This window comes from Lagenorhynchus albirostris, chromosome 20 (assembly GCF_949774975.1).
Source record: "Lagenorhynchus albirostris chromosome 20, mLagAlb1.1, whole genome shotgun sequence".
NCBI classification, from domain to species: Eukaryota; Metazoa; Chordata; class Mammalia; order Artiodactyla; family Delphinidae; genus Lagenorhynchus; species Lagenorhynchus albirostris.
The window spans coordinates 44,729,974-44,754,785 of NC_083114.1; the positions used below are offsets into that span (position 1 = coordinate 44,729,974).

Here is a 24,812-nt window from a genome sequence, read left to right on the forward strand (position 1 = left end):
CCTCTCGCAATTTTGAAGAGTAGTTACAATTTTCTTCCCCCATATGTTCCTAAGTTGAAATGTCACATGGAGGTGGAGGCAAGAGCATACTGCTCTTCCTTTAGGGGAAGAAAACTAGCGCTGTGTTTCAAAACCAAAGCCTGAAACATTAAAAAAAAAAAAAAAACTAAACTAAAAAACCCAGATTACATAATACATGTGTAGACTTTTTTTTAAATTAATTAATTTATTTTTGGCTACATTGGGTCTTCGTTCCTGCGCATGGGCTTTTCTCTAGTTGCAGTGAGCAGGGGCTACTCTTTGTTGCGGTACACAGGCTTCTCATTGCGGTGGCTTCTCTTGCTGCAGAGCATGGGCTCTAGGCACGTGGGCTTCAGTAGTTGTGGCACGTGGGCTCAGTAGTTGTGGCTCGCAGGCTCTAGAGCGCAGGCTCAGTAGTTGTGGCGTACGGGCTTAGTTGCTCCACAGCATGTGGGATCTTCCCAGACCAGGGCTCGAACCCATGTCCTCTGCATTGGCAGGCGGATTCTTAACCACTGCGCCACCAGGGAAGCCCCATGTGTAGACTTTAAGTTCTCTCTTGGTAATCTGATGAGCGTCCTAATAAAGCCACATTGACTGAAAGAAGTGATTGTCAAAATTAATATTTTTCTGGAGTATTATGGGTTTTGCAGTCAACATTTTCCAAAGATCCCCAACTTGCTCTTTTGGCATCATCCATAATAAAGTAGAGATATGACCTTGCTAGAAACTCTCAAAAGTTCAGAGCAAGACTCACGCTAGGAAAAGAAGAGACTTAAATTAGGGAATTGGGCACTGAAGTAGCGACTTCGAAACGTGATAATGGTTCTAGTTAGACCTCCTGGATGATGGAGACCCAAGGATTGCCAAGTGGGATGCGTTTCTTCAGGGATGTTAGAGTGACTAGATTTTTTTTTTTTTTTTGCAACACAGCTTTCATTAGTATTTAATGCAGTTCTTTCTAATATTTCTGTCTTTGAGTGTATATATAATTAAAACAACATCACCATGGTTATGATATTGGAACTTCTTGGAACTATTTTAGATGTAGGACACCTCATGGTTCTGGATATGTGGGAGAAAAACTTTTATTGTTCTTATCCTGGGATGGCTTCTGCCTTGTTTTTCCAGTTGATTTCTGCTCTCCATGTCACTCAGAACCTGGAGGGCTGGTCAAGTCCTGTGCTAGATAATGAGTGGCAGGGCACGTTGTGGGGAGTATGAACTGGGATTCTCGACCACAATCCTCAATCTTGACTCCTCCTACCCAGTCTCCAGCACTGGTCACCCATTGCAATATTAAAACTGAAAGTAAAATCTCTTCTCTCCTGGATGTTGTACATTGCTCTGGTTTCAGGACTTAATGAAGCCCAGGTTCTTGATGTCTCATCACAGAAAGAATTCAGTGAGAGACAAAGTGGTAAGAAGTGGATTTGTTTAGAGAGAGAAACACTCCACAGACAGAGTGTGGGCCATCTCAGAAGGTGAGAAAAGGCCTAGATTTTTAAACTGGGTCCTAACAATGTTGAGTCTGAAATGGCAAGGTGACAGTGAGCACAGATGATCAGAAAGGCATGGAGACAGAAGTAGTCAGGGACAGAAAAGACCAAGTCATTTTCCAGCTCTTGCCTGATGGCTCATTTCCAAGATCTACAGAGCTGGTTCTCAACTGGTATGCCGCCTCCCTCCCTCCCACAAGGTGTGCTGATGAATTCTGATGGACGTGTACAAAACGCATCGTAGCCACGTGTCATGTGATGGAAGGCTGAGCTGAGTGGATCTTATGACATAGTGTAAAGATCAGGACACGACTTGCTCTGAATAGGAAAACAGACAAAGAGTAGTGTCAGGCTGGTGCCAGAGAAGGACGGTGTGTTTATTACCTTTGAGATAAAACGTTCTCCCGAGATCACGAAAGAGAACGATCAAGGCTGTGAACCTCGACACGCAAAGGTCACAACATGGGAAGGGTGACCAAGGAACTGTGGGTGCAAATGAGTATCTTCAGAGTGCTGTCCCCAAAGTCCACATTCATATCATGCCTCAAACACAAAAAATGGCCTTTGGGAATTAAGGGCAGCTTGTATAAATAGCATTCTGGACAGGATGGGGACGTTTATGGATTCAAGAAATATAAAGTTAGCATGTCCTACACAGAATGCTGATGTATCCCAAAGCTGGCTAAACATTCTCTCTTCTAGAAGAAACTAAGGGCAGCAAAGTCCTTCCCATGTTCAGGACAATTATTTTTATTTTTATTATTATTTTTTTGTGGTACGCGGGCCTCTCACTGCTGTGGCCTCTCCCGTTGCGGAGCACAGGCTCCGGACGCGCAGGCTCAGCGGCCATGGCTCACGGGCCCAGCCGCTCCGCGGCATGTGGGATCCTCCCGGACCGAGGCACGAACCCACGTCCCCTGCATCGGCAGGCGGACTCTCAACCACTGCGCCACCAGGGAAGCCCCTCTCCTTCATTCTTTATCTGAATTCATATTCTCCTTTTAGTTGAGAGGAACACTTGAAGAACATGAAAGACTTAGTCATTAAATGGAGGTCATCCATGAAAATACTTCCTACTCAGAATAATAGGTCATAAAACATGGGAATTAATTGAACAGCATCATATGCATCTACTGTGTCTTCAACCCCATATAAAGACAAGATACTTGCAATGGGAGAGACACAATTTATACCATACTAGCAAAATGCAAAACAAAGTTTAATTAAGTGATAAATTGGGTGGCACCAATTCTAAGAATTCAAAGAAACTCAAAGAAACTCACAGCAAAAAAGTGAGATGTCAAGGGAAGCTTCATGAAGGGGATGGTGTTTTCTAGGAACTCAAGGAGCAGTAGGGACCAGCTTCGGCTGGAGGCAGCATGGGAGCCAAGGTACGGATGGAGTGACGCCCACGGCATGATTCTCAGGCAGCAAGGCGTATGGCCAGAGCAGAGGGTGTGAGAAGGAGAGGTGAGAGACAAAGTTGGCTGGCAAGCTGGGGTCAGATTGTGGGGGGCTCTGAGAGTCAAGCAAAGAATTGAGAGTTAATGTGATGGAGAATAGGGTCCAACTGAAGGTTTCTGAGAAGAAAAATGCTTAATGTGGTACTTAAGATTAGCTTGTATGTTTCTTTCAGAGGAAGAAAACAAAGCATCTTTTTGTAGTTTCAATGGCTTATTTTTGTAAAGTGTAAGTCTTTTCTTTATTGCCAAAAAAAAAAAATCCATGCTCATAATGGAAAACTAAAGACAAAGAGAGAAATTTTAAAGCATTCAAAACTCCATTAACCTTGAAATAAAAACTGCAAATAGCTTGGTCTGTGTTCTTTCAGACACCGCCCCCCCTTTTTTAAAACATCTTTATTGGAGTATAATTGCTTTACAGTGTTGTGTTAGTTTCTGCTGTATAACAAATGAGCGTGATGGAGACTACTAGCTTTCCACTGAAATCCCTTCTCAAGTGATAAGAGCTACAGCTGGATGTGGCTGCCCACCTTGAACTGAATGACTCAGTTTCCACTGCAACTAGGTGTGGCCTCAGGAGGAAAGTCTCACCAGTGGAGTGGGAGCACAGGTGACACGTACAGCCTGCTTCAGAGATAATCTCTGGCCCTGCTTCTCGGCTGGAGAGGCAACAACTTTGAAAGTCATGTGTTGAAGACAAGAGAACCATCATTGGCCTGAATTCCTGTAAGCCCTAGTGGAGGAGAGCTGCATGCTGATCACCTGGGCCATCACAGGTGCAAGAAATAAATTCTTTCTTGATTGAATCATCATATTTTTGGTCCCTTTGTTATAGCAGCTGACATTACTCTTGCACATATATTTAGGCATCTGTATAAATATTGTTTTTTAACAAAAATAGAATTGAGCCATACATACGTTGTCACTTAACAATACATTGCATCAATAGTTACCTTTCTATAATTTTGTCAACCTTATTTTGAAAATTTTCAAATCAATGGAGAAGTTGAAAGAATAGTACAAATAACATCCATTACCCTTTACTTGCCAATTTGCTTTCTCTCCCTCTCCCCCATCCCTCCCTCTCTCTAGACTTCATAATAATTTACCCCTAAATACTTCAATATGCATCTCCTATCAAAACGGACATTCTCCTACAAAGCCACAATACCATTATCTTACCCAAGAGAATTTAATAGTTCCATAACATTATTTATTATGTAGAGCATATTCAAACCAAACTGTCCCAAAAATGTCTTTTTAGCTGTGTATTTTGATCTATGATCCAATCAAGATACACCCATTGCACGCAGTTATTATGTCTCTTTCGTTCTCGGCCCTTTTTGTCTTTTCATGATTTTTACTCTTTGGAAGAGTCCCAGCCTCATAGAACGTCGACCGTTCTGAATTTGATGGCTTTCTCATAATAAAATTCAGGTTAATCATTTTGGGTTAGAATATTCCATAGGTGGTGTGGTATCCCTCTTCATAATATCACCTCAGTGCCTAACAATGCTGTTTGGTCTCTAGGGTAAGGTGGTGACTGCCAGATTTTTCCATTATAAAAGTACATTTTTCCCTTTTGTAATTAGTCAGAAATCTGTGGGACGATTCTTTGACACTAAATACCCTATTCATGATACATTTTACCCAGTGATTTAGCATCTTTTGATGTGCTTTGCCTGAATTGATAATTACATCAAGGTAGCAAAATGATGATATTTCTATCCTTTCTTCTACAATTATTAGCTGGCATTCTTCTCTAAAGAAGAACTTTCCTCCCTTCTTATTTGTTTGTTTGCCTCTTTGTTTGTTATCATCATCATTGTGGTTTCAAGGACACATTTTATTCAATCATCTCATCACATTTTTTGAGGCTCAAATCGTCCCAAAATTGGTGAATGGGAGTTCATTCAAGTTTGCTCTGACTTGAGTCTCCGAGCACGTCTACGCTTTATGACACAATAAAATTTCATAGCCTCACCTTGTACTTTACCTAGCTCAGACCTAGAATCAGCTATTTTCCCAATAAGCTCTGGTTCCTTTTAGTTTAGAAAGCTATTTAGAAATCAGTATCTTCATGCTATGTGTGTTCATTGCTCCTAGAGGGACATTGTTCCTAAGTCTTTTCAATGGAATTAATTAGAAATATGTATTTAACACTAATACATATTTAGTGGAAGGGGTTTTCCCTTCCTTTCTTTTGTTTTATATTTGTATCTTTTTATTTAAATCTTTAAAATCTTTATTTTTAAAGATTTTAAATATTTAAAATTTTTATTCCTTAATTATATTTAAAATCTTTATTCCTTAATTATATTAATATATGTATTTAATTTAAAATCTTTATTCCTTAATTATATTAATATATGTATTCATTTGTTTTACTCTGTAATGAACATGAGATAAGTTCAGAATCACAGTACAAATATACTCTAAGAATAAACCCATTAAGTAAACTTTAGTCTTCCTTGGCAGTTCTCGTTGTCTTTACAATATATTCCTATTGTATGGCTCTGTCATACTTACTTTTGTTGGTCATTTAGGTTGCTTCCAACTTTTTCTATGATAAATAATGCTATGATGAATATTCTTATATATTTATGCACATCATCAATTATTTCTTTAAGTTCCCAAAGTGGGAATTTATATTAGTAGATTAACAGCATCACAAAGATTTACAATATTTTGTTCCCAAATTGTCCTCCAGAAACACTGTACCAATTTACATTTCCAGAGGTACATGAGAATGCCAATTTCTACATAACTTTTCCAACTACATATTATCTTTTTAAAAGCGACTTTGTCATTTTGGGAAAAGACTATAATTTTAATCTGTGACTTGTATGTAATTTTAATTTAATTATTATTATTTTTTGGTCACGCCATGTGGCATGCAGGATAGTTCCCCAACCAGTGATCGAACCCGTGCCCGCTGCAGTGTAAGCGTAGAATCTTAACCACTGGACCACCAGGGAAGTCCCCTAATTTAATTATTAGGTAGGTTCATTTATTTAGCTCATCTATTTAGAATCTATGTTCCACCAATTTCTAAAAAGTGACTTAAAAGTTGAACTGAAAACAGTGTAAAGAAATAGAAAAAGAAAAGGCAAAACTAATTTATGGTGAAAATACTCGGAACAGTGGTTGCCTCTGAGAGGGACAGAGACAGGAATTGACTGGAAAGGGTCATGGGGTGATGGAAACTCAAAACATGGTTACATGCATTTATCAAAACTCGTTTAAAAAAGTGAATTTTGATACATTTTTAAAAAGGAACTGGGCTTCCCTGGTGGCGCAGTGGTTGAGAGTCCGCCTGCTGATGCAGGGGACACGAGTTCGTGCCCTGGTCCGGGAAGATCCCACATGCCGCGGAGCGGCTGGGCCCGTGAGCCATGGCCGCTGAGCCTGAGCATCCGGAGCCTGTGCTCCGCAACGGGAGAGGCCACAACAGTGAGAGGCCCGCATACCTCAAAAAAAAAAAAAAAAAAAAGGAACTGCATGGACAACCATCAGAAGATAGGCAGAGGTTTTTTGTGCCGGGGGCTTGGGCGCAGTTGGGGAAAACCCCCCTGAGGAAGTGACCTGAGCTGAGATCTGAGACCTGGTGGGAAGGCAGGCCGAGTGCTTCAAGAAAAGGGAACAGCATGTGCAAAGCCTCCTAGCAGGAGGTGGCCTGGCACGAAAGAGGACCCCAAGCCAGTGTGGTTGAAGCATAGAGCAGTAAGGAAGGCTAGATCCCAAAGGGCCTTGTTGGCTACATGATGGGTGTTGGTCCCCATTCTGAAAGCCACAGAACACCATGGAAGGGGTTTAAGCGGCCAACAGAGTGATCTGGGTTCCACTTGTCAAATCACGTGTGGTAGAGAAAGCGGGATTTGGGGGCAGGAGCAGGAGTTGCGAAGACCTGTGAGGGGGCCTTTGCAGTAACTTAACTAGGTGATAGCAGAGACGAACACACAGATGGATTAAAATGATAAGTAAAATGGATGGGACTTGGTGATGAATAAGACGGTAAGGCGGAAAGTGTCAGATTCTGATGATACTGCGCAAAAGGAAGAGCAGGGACTGCCCTTGTGGTCCAGTGGTTAAGACTCCACGCTTCCACTGCAGGGGGCGTGGGTTTGATCCCCAGTCAGGGAACTAAGATCCTGCATACCGTGCGGCTCGGCCAGGAAAAAAAAAAAAAAAAAAGGAAGAACGAAGGGCCAGGCTGGGAACTTTAGCACTGGGCCTATTGAGTTTGAGACATCCAAGTAGAAATTATTTAGAAAACAATGGGATATTTAGATCTGGAGATCAAAAGCGAGGTTTGGGTTAGAAATGCGGATTTGGGAGTCATAGGCAGGTAACATCTTGGGCAGGTAACCTGAGGAGAATAGAGCAGGGTTTCTTGGGGGTGGGACATGAATATGCATGGGAAAAAAATTGCATCTTTATTTCCACTAACCTCTTATTGAAATCTAAGCATATCTTTCATGTACTAATACAGGCAACAAGCCACAGTAGTATTAGCCGTACCTGTGATTTGTCCCCAATCGAAATCACAGGTATTGTCACATTTCATTAAATACGTTGCAGATGTCTCAAAGTACCCTTTACGCCCATCACTTGTTATTTCATGTGTTAAAAAAGAAGCACAGGGCTTTCCTGGTGGCGCAGAGGTTGAGAGTCCGCCTGCCGATGCAGGGGACACGGGTTCGTGCCCTGGTCCGGGAAGATCCCACATGCCGCGGAGCGGCTGGGCCCGTGAGCCATGGCCGCTGAGCCTGTGCGTCCGGAGCCTGTGCTCCGCGACGGGAGAGGCCACAACAGTGAGAGGCCCGCGTACAGCAAAAAAAAAAAAAAAGAAGCACATATATTACTGAGTCAGAGATTTCTAAAAATATCTTGATGATTATTTCAAGGATTGTGGTTTCCTTTGAAATCCTGTGCATCTTATTTTATGCATTTGAAAATATTATTGTGAGAAGAGGATCCAGAGAGGTCATCCGTATTGCCTAAGAGGCCTGTGATACAAAACCAGGATAAACCCCCAGGTGTAGAGTGAGAAGAGAAGCGAGCCTGGAGGAATCCCAGGACTCAGCGCCGAGAAGGAGGAGAAGCCAGGAGAACGTGGCTTCGCAGAAGCGCGGGGACGCAGCATTTTGAGGACAGTGGAGTGGCCAGGCGAGCTAAAGCTGCTGGGAGGTGCAGCGCAGTGAGGACTGCAAGAGACGCCCTGCATCGCAGACGTGGAAGGCATCTGACGAAGAGCCGTTTCTGTGGAATGACGTGTGTGGCAGCCAGATTGCAGTGGGTTGCGTTGTGAGTAGGAGGTGGGGAAACTGAGTCAGTCAGCGTAAATGATCCTTTTGAGAGCTTTGTGAGGGAGAAGCAGTAAGTGCAGGGGGTGGGGGCTCAAGGAAGGTCTCTTCTGTTGTTCTCTTAAGATTTTTGGTAGGAAACCTTGGATCATGATTAAATGCTGATGGGAAGGGAAGGCTCTGGTACAGAGTTGGAGACGCGGGAACGGAAGGGACAATGGATGGAATGAGGGTCCTGAGCAGAGATGGAAGGGTTGCTAACTGGGTGGGAATGAGGGGAGGGTGGTGCAGAGGGAAAGAGGTGGATGGGCTGGGCAGCAGAGAGCTGAGGGAGTTTCCACGTGAGGACCACTGTGGAGTGGGGTGGAAGAGAGGAGGGACTGGGGAAAGGGAAGAAGGCTTGAAGTGGAAGGGACAGTTGACCAGGGAAACTGGGCAGCATCGAAGAGTTGCAGGAGGTTAGTGGCCGTGACCTTCCAGGGGCACCATTTTTCAAGGTTGGGTGATTTTTTTCCGGCAGTCACCAGTGGTATGGGTGCAGACCCAGAGACCGTGGATGGGCAGGATTTGGCCAGAGAGGTGTGTCAACAAAACAAAGGGCAAGGGAAGTGTTGAGAGGATCAAGCACAGAACATAGGCTGCTTGGGAAGGGAAAAGTTGGTACAGAGGGGACAATGAAGGGACCAAGGGAGAGGAACCAAGGGACCAGAGGTTATTCGTTACTATATCCCCATACCACCCAACACAGTGTCTTGGACACCAGTGCTTTATAATTCCTTAACAAATAAAGCAATTGTTGTTGTCAACAAAAGAAGGTTTTAGGGTGAAATGCTGTATTTATAGGTTATGTTTAATGCGAGTATGCCCCTGAATAATCATGTCTTGCAACTGACTGAAAAAATTTTAAATTTTGATATCTGAATTTTAATAGGTTTTTAACAAGTTTCTTGGTTTTAAAAAGCAATTAGAACCATTTTTTTTAAGTAGGGGATTTTAATAAGATGTTGTAAGCTGAAATATACAGCACTACATAAAATGCGAAAAAAGCCACTTTATCATAATCTTCACTCATGCAATTTCTGAGCTGCTGAGTCTAATTAACACGGGGAACTCTTGGGGTCAGAGGTCAACATTGCTCGGCACCGGCGATTTCACTGAGCTGGGATGACAATTGGTGTTTGTCTCGCTGGGCCGAGTGGCAGAATCACCCCGTGGAAGGATTGACTCTAGGCTGTCCTGCTTATCTGTTCAAAAGGCAGGACGACATTCTGGAAGCAGCTGCAATTTAAACTGACAGTTGCCCCATTTTCCTGCCATGCCCTATTTTAAAATTACCTAGTGGAACTCAGGCAAAGCACAGAAACGGAGGAGAAAGGAAGCACTGCCGGCTTTGCCCAGACCAATTATCACTCGTTTGTGCCATTTACTGCTGTGAAAGGCTTCTAGGACCCTGGTTTGCCCAGGGGCCTGCACCCCAGGTCTTCCAGTTACTCTATAATATGATCACAAAGGAAACCTTCAGTTCAGTCTGGTGAGTTACCTGGTGGGACATTTAAGCACACCAAGATGACCTCTTATAAAGTGCGAGTGAGTCCTGGGTCAACTTTGGGCTGTTCTGAGTTTCCTCTGTCCATGGAGAGCTGCTTCTGTCTCTGTGTTCTTGCCCACCTGTGACAAAAGGAACGTACCCAGAGCTTTAAGGAAGCCACCTGTCGCTTTGCGGAGTGGTAGGCCAGGAAAAGAACGTTCTCTTTAGCCAGTCACTCTGGTCGCCACCGATGAGGAGGTGGTTTCCAAATGGTTGATTGCGGTTTCAGTCTTCAGACCCAAACTGGCCGTTGCACGTTGGCGGTCTCAGCAAACCACTCTCTTCTTGATGATTTCAAGCCAGGCCAGCGTCTGCCCACCACTCATGGTAACGGTACCCCTTTCTTCTCTCGCTCGAGGCAGGGTCCTGCTCTGGCGGTTGTGGTTACACTGCTATGATTTCAACATGTGCACATTCCTAAAACATTCCTGTGACTGGCAGTCATCAAACATTCATGGAGCTCCTAGTGTGTGGTGGAAAAAAGAGCAACTAAGCCCGTGTGCCACAACTACTGAGCCTGCGCTCTAGAGCCCATGAACCACAACTACGGAGCCCACGTGCCACAACTACTGAAGCCTGTGTGCCTAGAGCCCACGCTCCGCAACAACAGAAGCCACCGCAATGAGAAGACCGTGCAACACAACTAGAGATAGCCCACGCGCAGCAACGAAGACCTAACACAGCCAAAAATAAATAAATAAAAATTAAAATAAAAAAAGAACTTTCTAACAACTAGTATGTCTAAAACTGCAATGGGTGACTAGACTAAACGTCCTTCAAGGTCCCTTTCCTGTGCTGTGCACCTATGATTTAATAAAAAACAAAAAAGTGTGTTCTTCATCTACACCATCCACACGCTCCTGCCCGTGCACATGCGGGCCGCGGTACTCAGCGGGGTGCTCCTGTCTGCCCCTCACCTGGCCATCCCCCTGTGCACCAACGTCCGGGACTGGTTCCCGCTCAAGCAGTTCTAGAGGCTGGAAGTCCAAGATCAAGGTGCTAGCAGATTTGGTTTCTGGAAGAGTCTGGAAGTGAGTCCTGAAGAATGAAGTCTCAGAGAGCTGTTGGTGGGGAGGTGACCTGCCCAACAAGACAGCAGGTCCTAGAGAATGCCACCCTCTGAGGGACAGCATCATCTCTGCTTCCAGGCCCCCTGCACCATCTCTTCCTTCCTTCTGTCCCTCCATCTCCCTTGCCCTGTGCCCTCCCTGGGCACCTCACCTGGGTCCTGCCTTATAACTTCCTGCCCCTGGGTGGGGCCTTTGTCTCAGATTTTTTTTAATATGAAACATGGCAAAGTAGAGAGAATAATAATAAACTCCTATATACCCATCATTCAGGTTCGAAAATTGGCATGATGTTTCGCACGTTTACTTCATTTATTCTTTTTTCCTCTTGCTGAAATCTATTAAAGCAAATTCCAACCATCAAAAAAGAGCAATAACCAGTGCCTGCGCCTGAGTGGCTCCCAGCCTAAGGATGAGACAGACAGGAAGACGTATCCTAAGATGGGCTTGAGCCCAGACGGTGTTCTGGGGAATACAAAGGAGGGACAAGAACAAAGCCACCTGACCCCCAGGAGCAGCTCTGGAAGCTCTTCCCAGAGGAAGTGTCCTCAGAGTTGAGGGTCAGGCCATCCAGGGCCTTGAGAGCCATCAAACACTTTGCTAAGGTGTTTGAACTTGATCCCAAAGACATGGGGACCCACTAGAGAGCTTTTCATAGAGGAGTGGCATGATCCAGTTTGCTTCTAGAGGGATCCACTCATAATGCTGCCTGGGAGACTGGCTGGAAGGGGTGAGGTGAAGACAAAACGACCAGGAAAATGGCTCCCACAATAATCCAGGCAAAAAAAAAAAGACAGGGCCCTGCAAAGGGAGGTGCTGGTGGACAGATTCAAGAGAGAGGAGGGAAGACAGTCTAACTCTGGTGTCTGATGGCCGTGAAGTTGAGAAGGGGCAACAGAAGGAGGCGTCTGAGATAATCTCCAGAATTCCGGCCTGGGCAGCAGTGAATTCAGGAAGAGGAACCAATCTGAGGGGAGAAGACAATGGATTCAGCCTCTTGAGTCTGAGGGGGTGGTGGGACAGGCCAAGGAGGACAGACCAACTAAAATGGAAACCAGCTAAAATGGAAAACAAACTCCAACGAAAATTCCCGACAAACCGTGGGCTGCACTTTCTGTCTCCCTGACGTCCGTGTTGGGCTCGAGATGCTGGGTGTGGAGCTGCATTGTGACTCAGGTGCACCTCGAGGGCACGGAATCTGCGCTAGAGTCGAGGGGGCGGCGGTGACCATGCCTGGCCAGGTGTTAGGGATGACTCACAGCCTCCCAGGTGGGCCCCCCCCACCCCCGGCAGTCAGAGCCAGCATGTATGTGTGTGACCTGCCTCATTTTCACACGGGCCCGGGGCCAGAACGACGGGAGGCCCGGCCCACGGGGAGTCTGACAATGGACAGGTAGAAGTTAGAGAAAATTAAAAGTGTGAGTCACAGAACGCATATGCCGTGTGCTAAGCTGGCTGCTTCCGTGACACCATCAGGGGTGTTGGTAGGTTGACACTGACAGATTAATGGGAGAACAAACAGCTCCCCAAGAGCGGTTTGAAAGAGGAGAGCTGCAGGTTTCACAGGCAGGAGAGGCTGGAGAGGCAGGTAATGAAAGGAGACATGCAAATATACCCAAGTTGGAGGAAAACACCAAATGCAAAGCAAGCCAGCCTTCGCGGACACCTGACTCAGCAACGGAGAGCAAACGTTTGCAAGGAGCTGCAGTGGGCAAAAGCATTGTAGTGTGGAGTACGCGAGGACGGTTTCTGGGAAACAAAACCCCTTGCTGGCCCGTGGGATCTTGTTTCATCTTTTGGACTTGACCATAAACAGGAGCAGTGCTGTCCTATAGAATTTTCTTCAATGTTGGAAACGTCCTATATGGCAGCCATGGGCCACATGTGGCTCCTGAGCCTGGAACTGCATTTAAAATGTTATTTTAATTAAATAGTCCCACGTGGCTAGTGGCCGCTGTACTGGACAGCACAGTTTTAGGCTTTTGCTGCCCTCGTGTAGGAATGCACTTTCTGACTTTTTAAGCCACTGCAGATTACTTGAAGAAGCTTTATTTTTCATTTCAACCTCCAACGTTTGTGTGGATGGTCACGGACAAAACAATTAAGATGTTTATGTTGGGTAACCGCCTTCACACTTAGGCTTACCTTGCCTTCTGGGAGGTTCGGGCGATCTCACGGACGTAAGCATCCTGCTGAGCCAGGCCTGGGGCAGAGCCGGCTGCTGCTGGTGGCAGGCTAGCCGCCTCCTTCCAGTGTGACGCTGGGTCCCGGTGACCTGGAATCTAAACGTTTAGCTTCCCGGTTGCTGCTCGTGAAAGGATGACAATCCTATTCCTATTATCGGAGCGAACTGTGCTCTTGAAAAACTGAGGGCTGGTCCCCACCTTCTTTGCCAAATATAGTGACCACATGTCCTCAGTCCTTGAGATTTGTGCTCTTGGAAGTGGCCCGTCCAGCAAGGATGCAGGATCTTGTAAGATGAGAAGGGGCCATGATGACTTTCTTCATTGAAGGTTGCTGTCCCCCAAGTCCTGGGCTAATCAGTTTCATCATTTTCTCTGGGGAAATTGGGGGTCCTGGCCCTTCTCTGTGAAGTCTTTTTTTTTTTTAAATTCAATTTATTTTTAAAAATATTTTTATTTTTGAACTTATTTTTATTATGTAATTTTGGTTGCGTTGGATCTTCATTGCTGCACGCAGGCTTTCTCTAGTTGCGGCGAGCGAGGGCTACTCTTGGTCGCGGTGCACGGGCTTCTCACTGTGGTGGTTTCTCTTGTTGCGGAGCGTGGGCTCTAGGCTCAGGGGCTTCAGTAGTTGTGGCACGTGGGCTCTAGAACGCAGGGCTCAGTAGTTGTGGTGCACGGGCTTAGTTGCTCCACAGCATGTGGGTTATTCCCAGACCAGGGATCGAACCCGTGTCCCCCGTATTGGCAGGTGGATTCTTAACCGCTGCGCCACCAGGGAAGTCCCCTCTGTGAAGTTTTGAGAGGTCAAAACATTCTGGTGCCCCTGGCACCATAGCAGGCTCCTCTGGGCCAGCAGTGTACCGGGGACACTGTTTCCTGTTCATACTGAGAGACTGCTTTGCTTTTTAATGTACTAAGTCATCCAAGGTGTAGTTGGTTCTGTAGAGCTGCTGTTTATTTCCCTGTTAAATTCTAATTTGATTAAACAGCTCACAAGGTTGGAGGTAACTTTGAAAAGGGTGTGAAATTAAGTTGCTACGTTAGGTTAGCCCTTTGAAATGTGGCCTGAGATGGGGCTGAGAGGAAGGAAGGTATTCTAGAAGCCTCAGGAGCTGCTCCTCTATCGACAAGTGTTGGAGCATCCTTTGCAAGCATAGCTGGACACCAAGGCAACTTATAATGAATCTAATGTTAGTGTGACACTTGAGCATCTCACACGTTCTCACAATGATCCTATGAGATAATAGCATAATAATAAGGAGCTCCTTGATGGGAAATTGAAGTACTTAGAAGTAAAGTGCTTTGTCCGAATTCACACTGTAATGAGGGACACTGTAATGAGGGAGCCCTTGATGATAAGTGTTCTTTGTACTGTGTCACACAACTAGCTTAAATGCATTTAAGAGGTGCTGCTTTATTATTTTTTGTAATTTTTAAAACTTGAAGTACAGTTGATTTACAATGTTGTATTAATTTCTTCTGTACAGCAAAGTGATTCAGTTATACATATATATATTCTTTTTTGATATTCTTTTCCATTATGGTTTATCATATGATATTGAATATAGTTCCCTGTGCTATACAGTAGGACCTTGTTGTTGATCCATTCTATTTTGTGTGTGTGTGTGTTGCGTGCTTTTGTGGGGTTTTTTTTGTGTGTATGTTTTTACTAATGATTTTTTTTAAACTTTTTATTTTATATTGGAGTATAGTTGATTAACAACGTTGTGATAGTTTCGGGTGTACAGCAAAGTGATTTAGTTATACATATACATGTACCTATTCTTTTCAAATCCTTTTCCCATTTAGGTTGTTACATAATATTGAACAGTAGGTTATACAGTAGGTCCCTGTGTTATACAGAAGGTCCTTGTTGGTTATCCATTTAAAATATAGCAGTGTGTATATCCATTCTATTTATAAAAGCTTACAACCTCCCACTCCATCCCTCCCCCAAGCCCCTCCCCCTTGGTAACCACAAGTCTGTTCTTTATGTCCCTGAGTCTGTTTCTATTTCAGTTCATTTGTGTCATATTTTAGATTCCATGTATAAGTGATATCATATGGTATTTGTCTTTCTCTTTCTGACTTACTTCACTTCTATGATAATCTCTAGTTGCATCCATCTTGCTGCAAATGGCATTATTTCGTTCTTTTTTATGGCTGAGTACTATTCCATTGTATATATGTATCACATCCTCTTTGTCCATTCATCTGTCGATGGACATTTAGGTTGTTTCCCTGTCTTGGCTATTGTGAATAGTGCTGCTATGGACATAGGGGTGCGTGTATCTTTCTGAATTATAGCTTTGTCTGGATATATGCCCAGGAGTGGGATTGCTGGATCATATGGTTATTCTATTTTTAGTTTTATGAGGAACATCCATAGTGTTCTGCATAGTGGCTGCACCAACTTACATTCCCACCAACAACGTATATAGGAGGATTCCCTTTTCTAGGAGGTGATGCTTTAAAGAACCCCTCAGCACAGGCTTGGTAGTGATTGCTTTATCTTGGCGTTTGATTGAACACAATCTCTGCATAACCAACGGTTAAAGCCACGGGTTGGAGTGAGGAGGTTGTGCCATAAGGGAGGGGCTACCATGTTAACTGTGCATTTATCTGGGGATCTGCCCACCCTCAGGCAGGTGTTTAGAAATGGCATCTTGATACTGGATCTATTACTTGATGGTAAATGCCTCACTTTTTCCAGGCCCATCAGCATTGTGATGGTCTAAGACTGGGTTAAGGAATGAACAAGTGATGGAAGTTGCAATACAAGTGTCAAAATTTGGTGGTAGCATGTTTCACATCGTGATTGTACAGTGGAAAAATTTCCATGGATTAAGCAATCCACTGTCACACAACCCACTCAATCAGGGAATGAACTTGCCTTCTCAAATCAGGGATAAAATGTTCTTTTGAGTTTCCAGCCACAGCAATTTCTAGAAGGAAAATACTCAGGGAAATGTTCCCTAGGTAAGAGGGCTTGGGTTGGGTTTACACTGTCTCATTGGACTCTATCTTTCTCCTGCCACTTTCTGATTGACCGAGGATCTTTTGCAGCTCTAGTGCCTGATGTGACATTCCATACACTAAGCTCTGGAAATTGCATCAGTCCGGCCTGGGTTCTCCTTTGGGAGGTGCTAGCATTCTTTTTTTTTTTTTTTTTTAATATTTATTTATTTATTTGGCTGCGCCGGGTCCTAGTTGTGGCGTGTGGGCTCTTAGTTGCAGCATGCATGTGGGATCTAGTTCCCTGGCCAGAGATCGAACCCGGGCCCCCTGCATTGGGAGCACAGAGTCTTAATCACTGGACCACCAGGGAAGTCCTGGTGCCAGCATTCTTATCCTGGGAAACTAGCTCTAGGATCTCCCTGGCCTTGGGGACCCTGTAGAAAGAGGTTTCATAAATTCTGCGTTCCTTCAGGATTTGATACAGAGCAGGGCAGCCCCAGATTATGAAGGTTTAAGAACAACCAGATTTTCACAGAATTTGGGTGGGGGTCCAAATCTGGGAGGAGAAATCTTCAAACTAGCCCATGATTGTGGGAGTTGAAGATTTCTGGGCTCTGGTTTGAATGTCATAAGGGCTCTCTGGCTTCACTTGTACCAGGCAAAAGTCGAAGGATTGAGTGAGGAGGGATTGGGATTATAAGCACACAGTTCTGATGGCTGTTGACAAGGATGCGTTCCATGACACTTCCCCTCACCCTGACCTTCCTGCACTTTTGTATCCAGAGGCAAAATCCTCCAGTATCCCCCAAAGAATATCTGTAACACAGGGAGCAAAGCAGAGGTGAAATTCACTGTGGAAAATTCTAATCTTGTCACTCTTCTTGATAGAGAAGGTGCAACTTGGAAGTTACTTGTACAGTCAGTACCCAAACCCTTGGGATAGCATCATCTGGAAAAAATCGAGAGTATCAAGTAATGTTGTTCCAAGTTCTCCGACAAACTGAGGTGTGGTGACATAAAGCAAACATGAAAAATCCTGTTTGCGTGCTTTAGAAATTGCCAGTTTTATGCACTTTACCACATATTTTTGTCTTTATTTCATAATTACTTTTATATGTACAGCTGCATCCTTTTTTAGATGTGGTCTGAGTGTTTTGCAATGATGCCTTAAAGAATGAGTAATTTGTGTAGCATGAAGAAGGGAACTACAGGAATCTGTCACCAGTTTGTCCCCTAAACACAGTTTGTGGAGAGGAGCGTGAACCTTCAAGTTCTAGAATATCCCAAATGCATGAGTGTTGCCATGCGAAATGGCCAAGACTCTGCCTATGAGTCTTTGCATGAAAACAGAAGAACCCAGCTGCCCATTTGTTCAGTAATTCCAAACGAGGAATATGGCTTCATGCTACTGTTTGACTGAATTACATTTTTTTTCATCTGTCCTTGATTTTTGTTTCTAAGTGCAAAACTGTGAGAATTTATCTTAATGCTAAAAATGTGTTGTTCGAGCCAAACTAGATTTGAGTTTTGGATTAATCTCACTCCCTAAGTTTAATCAGCAGCAGGCATTATATTTAGTCCTTGGCTAACATGAAAAGATGCAGGCAATGTGTTCTTCTCAGCGCTGCCGATATTGTGAGATAGTCTCTTTCACCTTCAGGCTTTAGGTGGAGTATTTTATTGTGTGATTTTATGTTCCTCAATAGGGAATATAGATCTCTCCCAGGGATACATCCATAAACATCAACCACTGATGTTTTTAAGGTGTCCTTCGAACATGAAATAACCACCATGTGAACATCCTAGGTTAAAGAAGAAACCCCAACAAGAACTTGATTGATATCAGGTATCCAGGATCTATCTTGAGGATCCACACCAGTGATAGAAAAGAGAGTCCGTCCTCTAGAGTATATTTCAGGCATAAAACATTAAATAAGAATTCATAAAAGGCATATTACTCATCTTAATTTGCCATAGTAACAACCATTGTTGAATGCAGCTTGCGGTATTCAGTGCTTACATAGGATAAGTAAAACTCTTACACAGATAAGATCTTAAACATGAAATATGATCCTATAGCTCAGGGGTTCAGAGCACCCTCTCAGGGGTCAGACTGCCTAGAAAGAAAACTCTACTCCACCACATACCGGCTGTGAAATCTTAAGTAAAGTTTCTTAACTTTTCTAGGGCTCAGTTTTCTCATCTGTAAAATGAGGCAAATATATAGAGATTTATGAGAATTAAATAAGGTAATAGGTATAAAGTGCCTAGCACGGTACTGGAACATTGTAATCACTCAAGTAACGGTAACTACTCCTACTGTAATCATCATTTTCATATTGTTCTCATATTATACTGATCTTATTATTTATTATTATCATCCAGACAAAAATATTTGAACAATTTCTAGTTATTACATGATGCAATTATTACTGCATTTTACTCTATTTGAAATAAAAACTATACTAAGCAATGCAATGGGTAAGACTATAAGCCTACATATATATATATACACATATATGTCTATATTAATATAGACAGATCAGGTAGGCATAGATATAGGTATATAGATACATTATGATGCAGTGCTTTAGAAGGCCTGGTGCTTCCGACTCTTAAAATCAAAGAATTGCAGCATTTCTGATTTGGGTGGTACCTCAGAGACCATCTCCATTGGTCTACAGGAGAGAAGAGTGAGGCCCAGCCAGGGGGAAGGGAGACGGTCACACAGCAGAGGAGGGGCAGGGGTGGCACCCAGGGCGAGAGCTCCTGCCCCTGCCTCTCCCTACCCTGCCCTTTAAGATTCTTCAGCATCTCCTCTTGGGGCTGGCTTTTTCCTAAGTCAGTTACACACACACACAAAGACACACACACAGACACCCTACAGCAAAAGAATGTCTCCCAGCATTCTAAGTACCTGTTTGGAAGATGACCCACTTGAAAACCGGGATCTCTCAAAATTTGTCTCTTGTCCCCAAAATTGATCTCGTTTCTTCCCATTTGGGTCTCTTCTGTATTCCTGTCGTCTCAGACAAGCCTGCAGAACAAAAAAAAGATGTTTCTTTGGTTTAGGTCCACAACTAGCTTTGATAACTTTATACTTAATTCCTGTTGTGAGGAACATGCAATACAGGCGTCCATCTCTAAGTGTTCATCAATACCTGTTACCAGGTGTGAAGACACTCACCCAGGCATCACTCCCTCCTCCCTTTGCCCAAAATGTCAGGTCAAAAAATATTAGTCACTGCCTTAATAAATTCAAACAACAGACATACTAAGAGGCATTTTGTTAAGTACTTACCCGACAATTGCCTCCTTAAGGAAGTACCCAATACACTGCGTTTATTTCTCTTTCTGTTCTCTTTCTCTCTTTTTTAAATTGAAGTATAGTTGATTTACAATGTTGTGTTAGTTTCAGGTGTATAGCAAAGTAATTCAGTTATACATACATATACATGTGTGTATGTATATACGTATTCTTTTTCAGATTCTTTGCCCATATAGGTTATTACAAAATATTGAATATAGTCCCCTGAGCTATATAGTAGGTCCTTGTTGGTTATCTATTTTATATATAGTTGTGTGTATATGTTAATCCCAAACTCCTAATTTATCCCTCCCCCTTTCCCCTTTGATAACCATAAGTCTGTTTTCTATGTCTGTGGGTCTATTTCTGTTTTGTAGATAAGTTTATTCGTATCTTTTTTTAGATTCCACATATCAGTGATATCATGCTATTTGTCTTTCTCTATCTGGCTTAATTCACTTTCTTTTTTTTTAATATTTATGTATTTATTTGGTTGCACTGGGTCTTAGTTATGGCTCCTTAGTTGCAGCTTGCTGGCTTCTTAGTTGTGGCATGTGAACTCTAAGTTGTGGCATGCATGTGGGATCTAGTTCCCTGACCAGGGATCGAACCCGGGCCCCCTGCATTGGGAGTGCGGAGTCCTATCCACTCTGCCACCAGGGAAGTCCCTGGCTTAATTCACTTTCAACTGATATTTCAAATACTCCAAAATAGCAAAACTTCTTGCAGCATTTCTATAGATCCAACGACTGAACTCACCTTTGTCCTACCAGGGCCAAATTACCCACTGTAAAGAAGTACAGTGTAAAGACGGACACTATTGTTCTCAACTAGGCCCGCCATCTCCCTCTTCCTGCCTGTGTTGAGAAAGGAAAGACTCCTTCTCCATCTCTTTTCCCTCTGTTAGAAAATGCATCTCCTTCCTTGATGTAGAAGGACTTGCCAGAATTTCACGGCCAAGGAGAAAGCCAATATTCTGCTACAAGGTTAAGAGTAGAAATGACCTGATATTAATAAAACATTTACCACTTGGACTTGGGAACAGTGAATCAGTTACCTGCAGCTAGTGGAATCCTGGATTCCCAAGAGAAAGGTACTGTTTCACCCCACCTTGCTTGGAAAGGGAGAGCACCCCAAAATGGTGGGGTTCTTTTTCCCCTTGGGTTTATTTTCAAAAACGATGCCATATAGACAGCAACCCATTTTAAGAATCCTGGATAGTGTTTGTTTTAATAAATAAGAAGTCCCCACCCCCGCCCAATGCTGAATAGTAGTAACTATAATAAATAAGTTACACAAACAGACACCAAATAATAGAATAAACCAAGGTAAAACTAAAGAGAGCCAGCTGGAGAGTTTAATGGAGTTCAACTAAATGTGGGCCTCTTTTTTCTTATTCCTTTACGATGACTTCAGATTGGAGCTCCCTGTTGAGGGGGGAGCTCTGGCCTGGAGTAGAGTATTGTTTCCTGGAACCACAGATGTCTCTGTTATCCTAACCCACTTGTATTAAAGGCACGAGAAGAAAACGCTGATGGGCTGAAAGTGGAGGAGCCTGTTAGCTATTGCACGCAGGACCGAGGCAGACTTGGTGGGATGAACAGAATTCCTGTGGGCGGAGTGTTTTTTGAAACTTCTCTCCAAGAATGCATGCAACTTAAGTATTTCTTTACCAAAAGGGGAGGAGGAATAGAATGGTTTGCAACGTTGAAAAAAAACATGTTTTTCCCCTCTGATTCCTTATCCTTCCTCTCGCAGAGGACCAGGAGAAGAAACCAGTGGCAAGGTAGGTACTTCCTAATTTTTATCTTGAAACAGCCAAGCAATCTTTCCGTGTAAATCAAACGTTAGCCCTCTCCAAGTTATTGCTTCGCTGAGAAGGAACACGGGGACAGAGCAAAGTTCGGACTTCCAGTCCTAGAAACAGCAAGAACCTAGCCATACCTCCCCCCGCACCCCCATCAGGGGCTGGTTTTCTTGTTATTTGTAAAGTGAATGACGTTTTTGGTGTTTTTGATGCTGGTTTTGTTTCTGCTTGGAGGGTCCTGAAGGGACAGGGGCAGAGGCCCCTGAAATCCACAGGAAGGGGAGAAGGAGCAGATTTGTAATTCATCATCACCAGGGGCTCCCCTTACTCTGGAACTTTATTTCCCTTTCAATTTCACGTGTCTGGAGCTAGATTGCTATAAATAAGTTTCTGTTCATGTGACAAAACTGGCCAAGTCTTGAAACGGGAGGCTTCAAGTAACTACTTCTTTCTTCTTTCTGCGGAGAATCGGGGCTTCCTCCTTTCGCGTCGCGCCCCCCAAGCCCGTCCCTCTGACTGCAGTGCTCGCGGTCAGGCTGCCTTCTGTGCAGAAGCTACCACTGTAGGGCAGAACACGGAATGTGCGTCTATGCCTGTGGGGGATGACATGGGTTTTGTGACTCACCGTAACTCAGTACGGGTAAGCACGACAAACCACAGCTCTGCCACTTTCTAGCGTTGTGACCTTGGGCAGGCTGACTAACTCCATGGATTCTTGCTTCCCTCCTCTGTGAGAGGGAGATGCCTCTGTGCTGCAAGATTGCCGGGAGAGCATGAGGCACTGTTGGTAAGATGCTTAGCAGAGTGACCGGCTCGCGGTGAGAGTTCAATAAAACTGTTCAATAAAACTCATCATCATGACCATCATCACCACCACCATCACCATCATCAGGCTTTAACTGTTGTTTCCAATCCCATTTCTTGGTTTACTCCCTTTTCTAAACTCAGCCTTTGCTAAATAATGCGATTCTGATCTTGGTTGTGGAAGAAAAAAGACTTGAAGTTCATCCTTGTTTTTCTGAAGGCCCGAAGGCCTGCAGGCCTGAAGTTCATCCTTGTTTTTCTCCCCTGCAAGTAGAGGTCTGTTTCCTAAGACTGCCCGTTCCCCCGGGAAGCCAACTGAGGGAGCTCTGCAAACTGCTTTTTCTTCAGAATTACAGCTTTCTGAACCCACAGCGATGCTCAAAGTTTCTTTTGTTCCTTTTATTACCAGCCCCATTCTTTTAGTCATCATCCGGGCTCCTGGTACCTTAAGAAGCCATGCAGCACAGGGACACTTCCCAGCCTCATGGTTCTGGCCTAAAAAGCATTGTAGCATCGACATACAGACACTACCGAATGTAATATAGATAGCTAGTGGGAAGCAGCAGCGTAGCACAGGGAGATCAGCTCCGTGCTTTGTGATGACCTAGAGGGGTGGGATAGGGAGGGTGGGAGGGAGGCTCAAGAGGGAGGGGATATGGGGACATATGTATGCATATGGCTGATTCACTTTGGTGTATGAGAGAAACTAACACAGTATTGTGAAGCAAATATACTCCAATAAAGATTTTAAAAAAAACCACATTGTAACTGTGACCCAACTCTACCTCTTCATCAGCAGTGGCCTCTGTCAAGGTTATTGTTACTTGAACTCTGTGAGTGTTTTGGGAAGTAGGACTTGCCTTCAGTTGCTTCTTTTTTTGTTGTTGTTTTTATGATCCAACATGTCTCAGAGTTTGGGGTTTTAATTATCACTGGGGACATTATCGAAGTTCATTCGTTTTAAGAGGTTAAGAAATCAAAGGTATAAAAAGTTTGACATGATAGTCCCCTCGACTGAGTTTATTTTTCTCTTCTGTGAAGAGCAGAGAAACACACATGTCACATGTCCCTCCCCATGACTCCTACGGGAGGGAAAGTTGAATTATCTCCGTTCCCTCAACCCCCTGAGTGGACAGACCCCAAACCCTCACCACCTGGTATAGTCACCCATCACGTCCTTGAACAAGTTTATATCATCATATTAGTTGTTTGATCTGCACTTGAAAGAATCAGAATGAATAAGCGACATAAAGTAAAACCCATTTGAACACATTTGATAGTCTAGAAAATCATCCTGAAACTCCAAGTGTAGTCTTTCTCTCTAGCTTTCAGTGGACATTAATGGCTAAATTTCGCCACAAGTTACATAAACACATTTGACGGAAAGAAGGGGAAAAAAAGCTATGCAGCATGAACACCCTTGAAGACATAGCCAAATTCTGAGATGTCGTATAATTATGTACTAGTTACCAGATTCTGAAATAGCATGTAATATGCCAAATAAGTATCTCCTCTTGTTTTTTTCAAATGGGCCCCACCCAACCACTGAAAGGAGTAGCATCAGAATAATTCAGGGTGGGTTTAACCTTCCTCTCCTGCCACTAGCAGACAGACCTATAAAGTCATTGCTAATTTGGTACATACCAACCCACAGCATATTTTAGGCTATAGCAGGAATAGTGTCTACAGGACGTTTCCAAGGGCCTCAACCTGAGTCAGTTCATTAAAAGCAAGTCCATCTCAGGAAGGCATGTGTGGCAAATGTCTATGAGTTGGGAGTCATATCTGGTTAGTAGGTCTTACACTATTTGTACACCCTGAAACAGGGAATCCCTTGCACGTCGCTGGGCTGCTCGTGAAAGCTGGGATGTCCACGAGTAACCGGCCAAGCTCATCAATGGCCCAAGGTTTCAATATCCATTCAGTGCAAACTCTACCTTAGTAAATAATCTAAATACACAAAGGTCGTATATGGACCAAGTTACTGAGGGGTCATTAAAGACATGCAATTCTTAAACCCCAACTTTAAATCTTTTCTGGAACAAGGCAAGGGACAGAGTCAATAATATAACTCATTGCTGTTCCCGTCAAAGTAATCGTTTCTGTGGGTTTCTATATACTTAATTCGACAATCCTCAGAACATATGAAAGACAACCATATTTATCTTTGCAGACCTTGTGGTGAGTGGTTTTGAAAATGCTCAGTGAAGGTGGATTTAACTTTGAGGATTAGTTACAAGTCAGCTGGATCTATGTCTGATAAACAGAGTTGGTGGTCAAGTTCGGTAACGCTGGCTTTCATCAATGACAAGGCATTCGGTTCGACAGAGGAGAGTGAGACTCTGTCCCTGCCCTTAGGAAGCTGCGGTCCAGTTTGATAGGAAAACACACAAAAGACAATTTCAATACAATTTCATCAGCAATGAAAAAGGTATGAAAAGGGTGCTTTGGTATTGGACCGATGGAAACGTTCTAAAATCAGGTGATGGCAATGATGGCAAATTTGGTCAATTTAAACTTAAAACAGGTGAATTTTATGCTATGTAAATTATACCTCAATAAGGGGTTTTTGTTTTTGTTTTTTAAAGAGGGTGCTATGGGAATACAGAGGTTCCCTTTAGTTCTAAGTTAAAACTATGGTCTTAGGACTTCCCTGGTGGCACAGTGGTTAAGATTCCATGCTCCCAATGCAGGGGAGCCTGGGTTTGATCCCTGGTCAGGGAACTAGATCCCACATGCCACAACTAAGAGTTCGCATGCCACAGCTAAGGAGCTGGTGAGCCACAACTAAAGGAGCCTGTAAGCT

General features: G+C 43.7%; 1 protein-coding gene across 1 annotated transcript in view; it reads right to left on the reverse strand.

Moving 5' to 3' along the window:
* MARCHF10 (membrane associated ring-CH-type finger 10) overlaps positions 1–24,812 on the reverse strand; it is an 82,488-nt gene that overhangs the window by 54,241 nt on the left and 3,435 nt on the right. Inside the window, exon 2 of the mRNA XM_060134311.1 lies at positions 19,006–19,125. Within this exon, the coding sequence (XP_059990294.1) occupies positions 19,006–19,125 (120 nt within the window). The remainder of the gene's footprint in view (positions 1–19,005; positions 19,126–24,812) is intronic.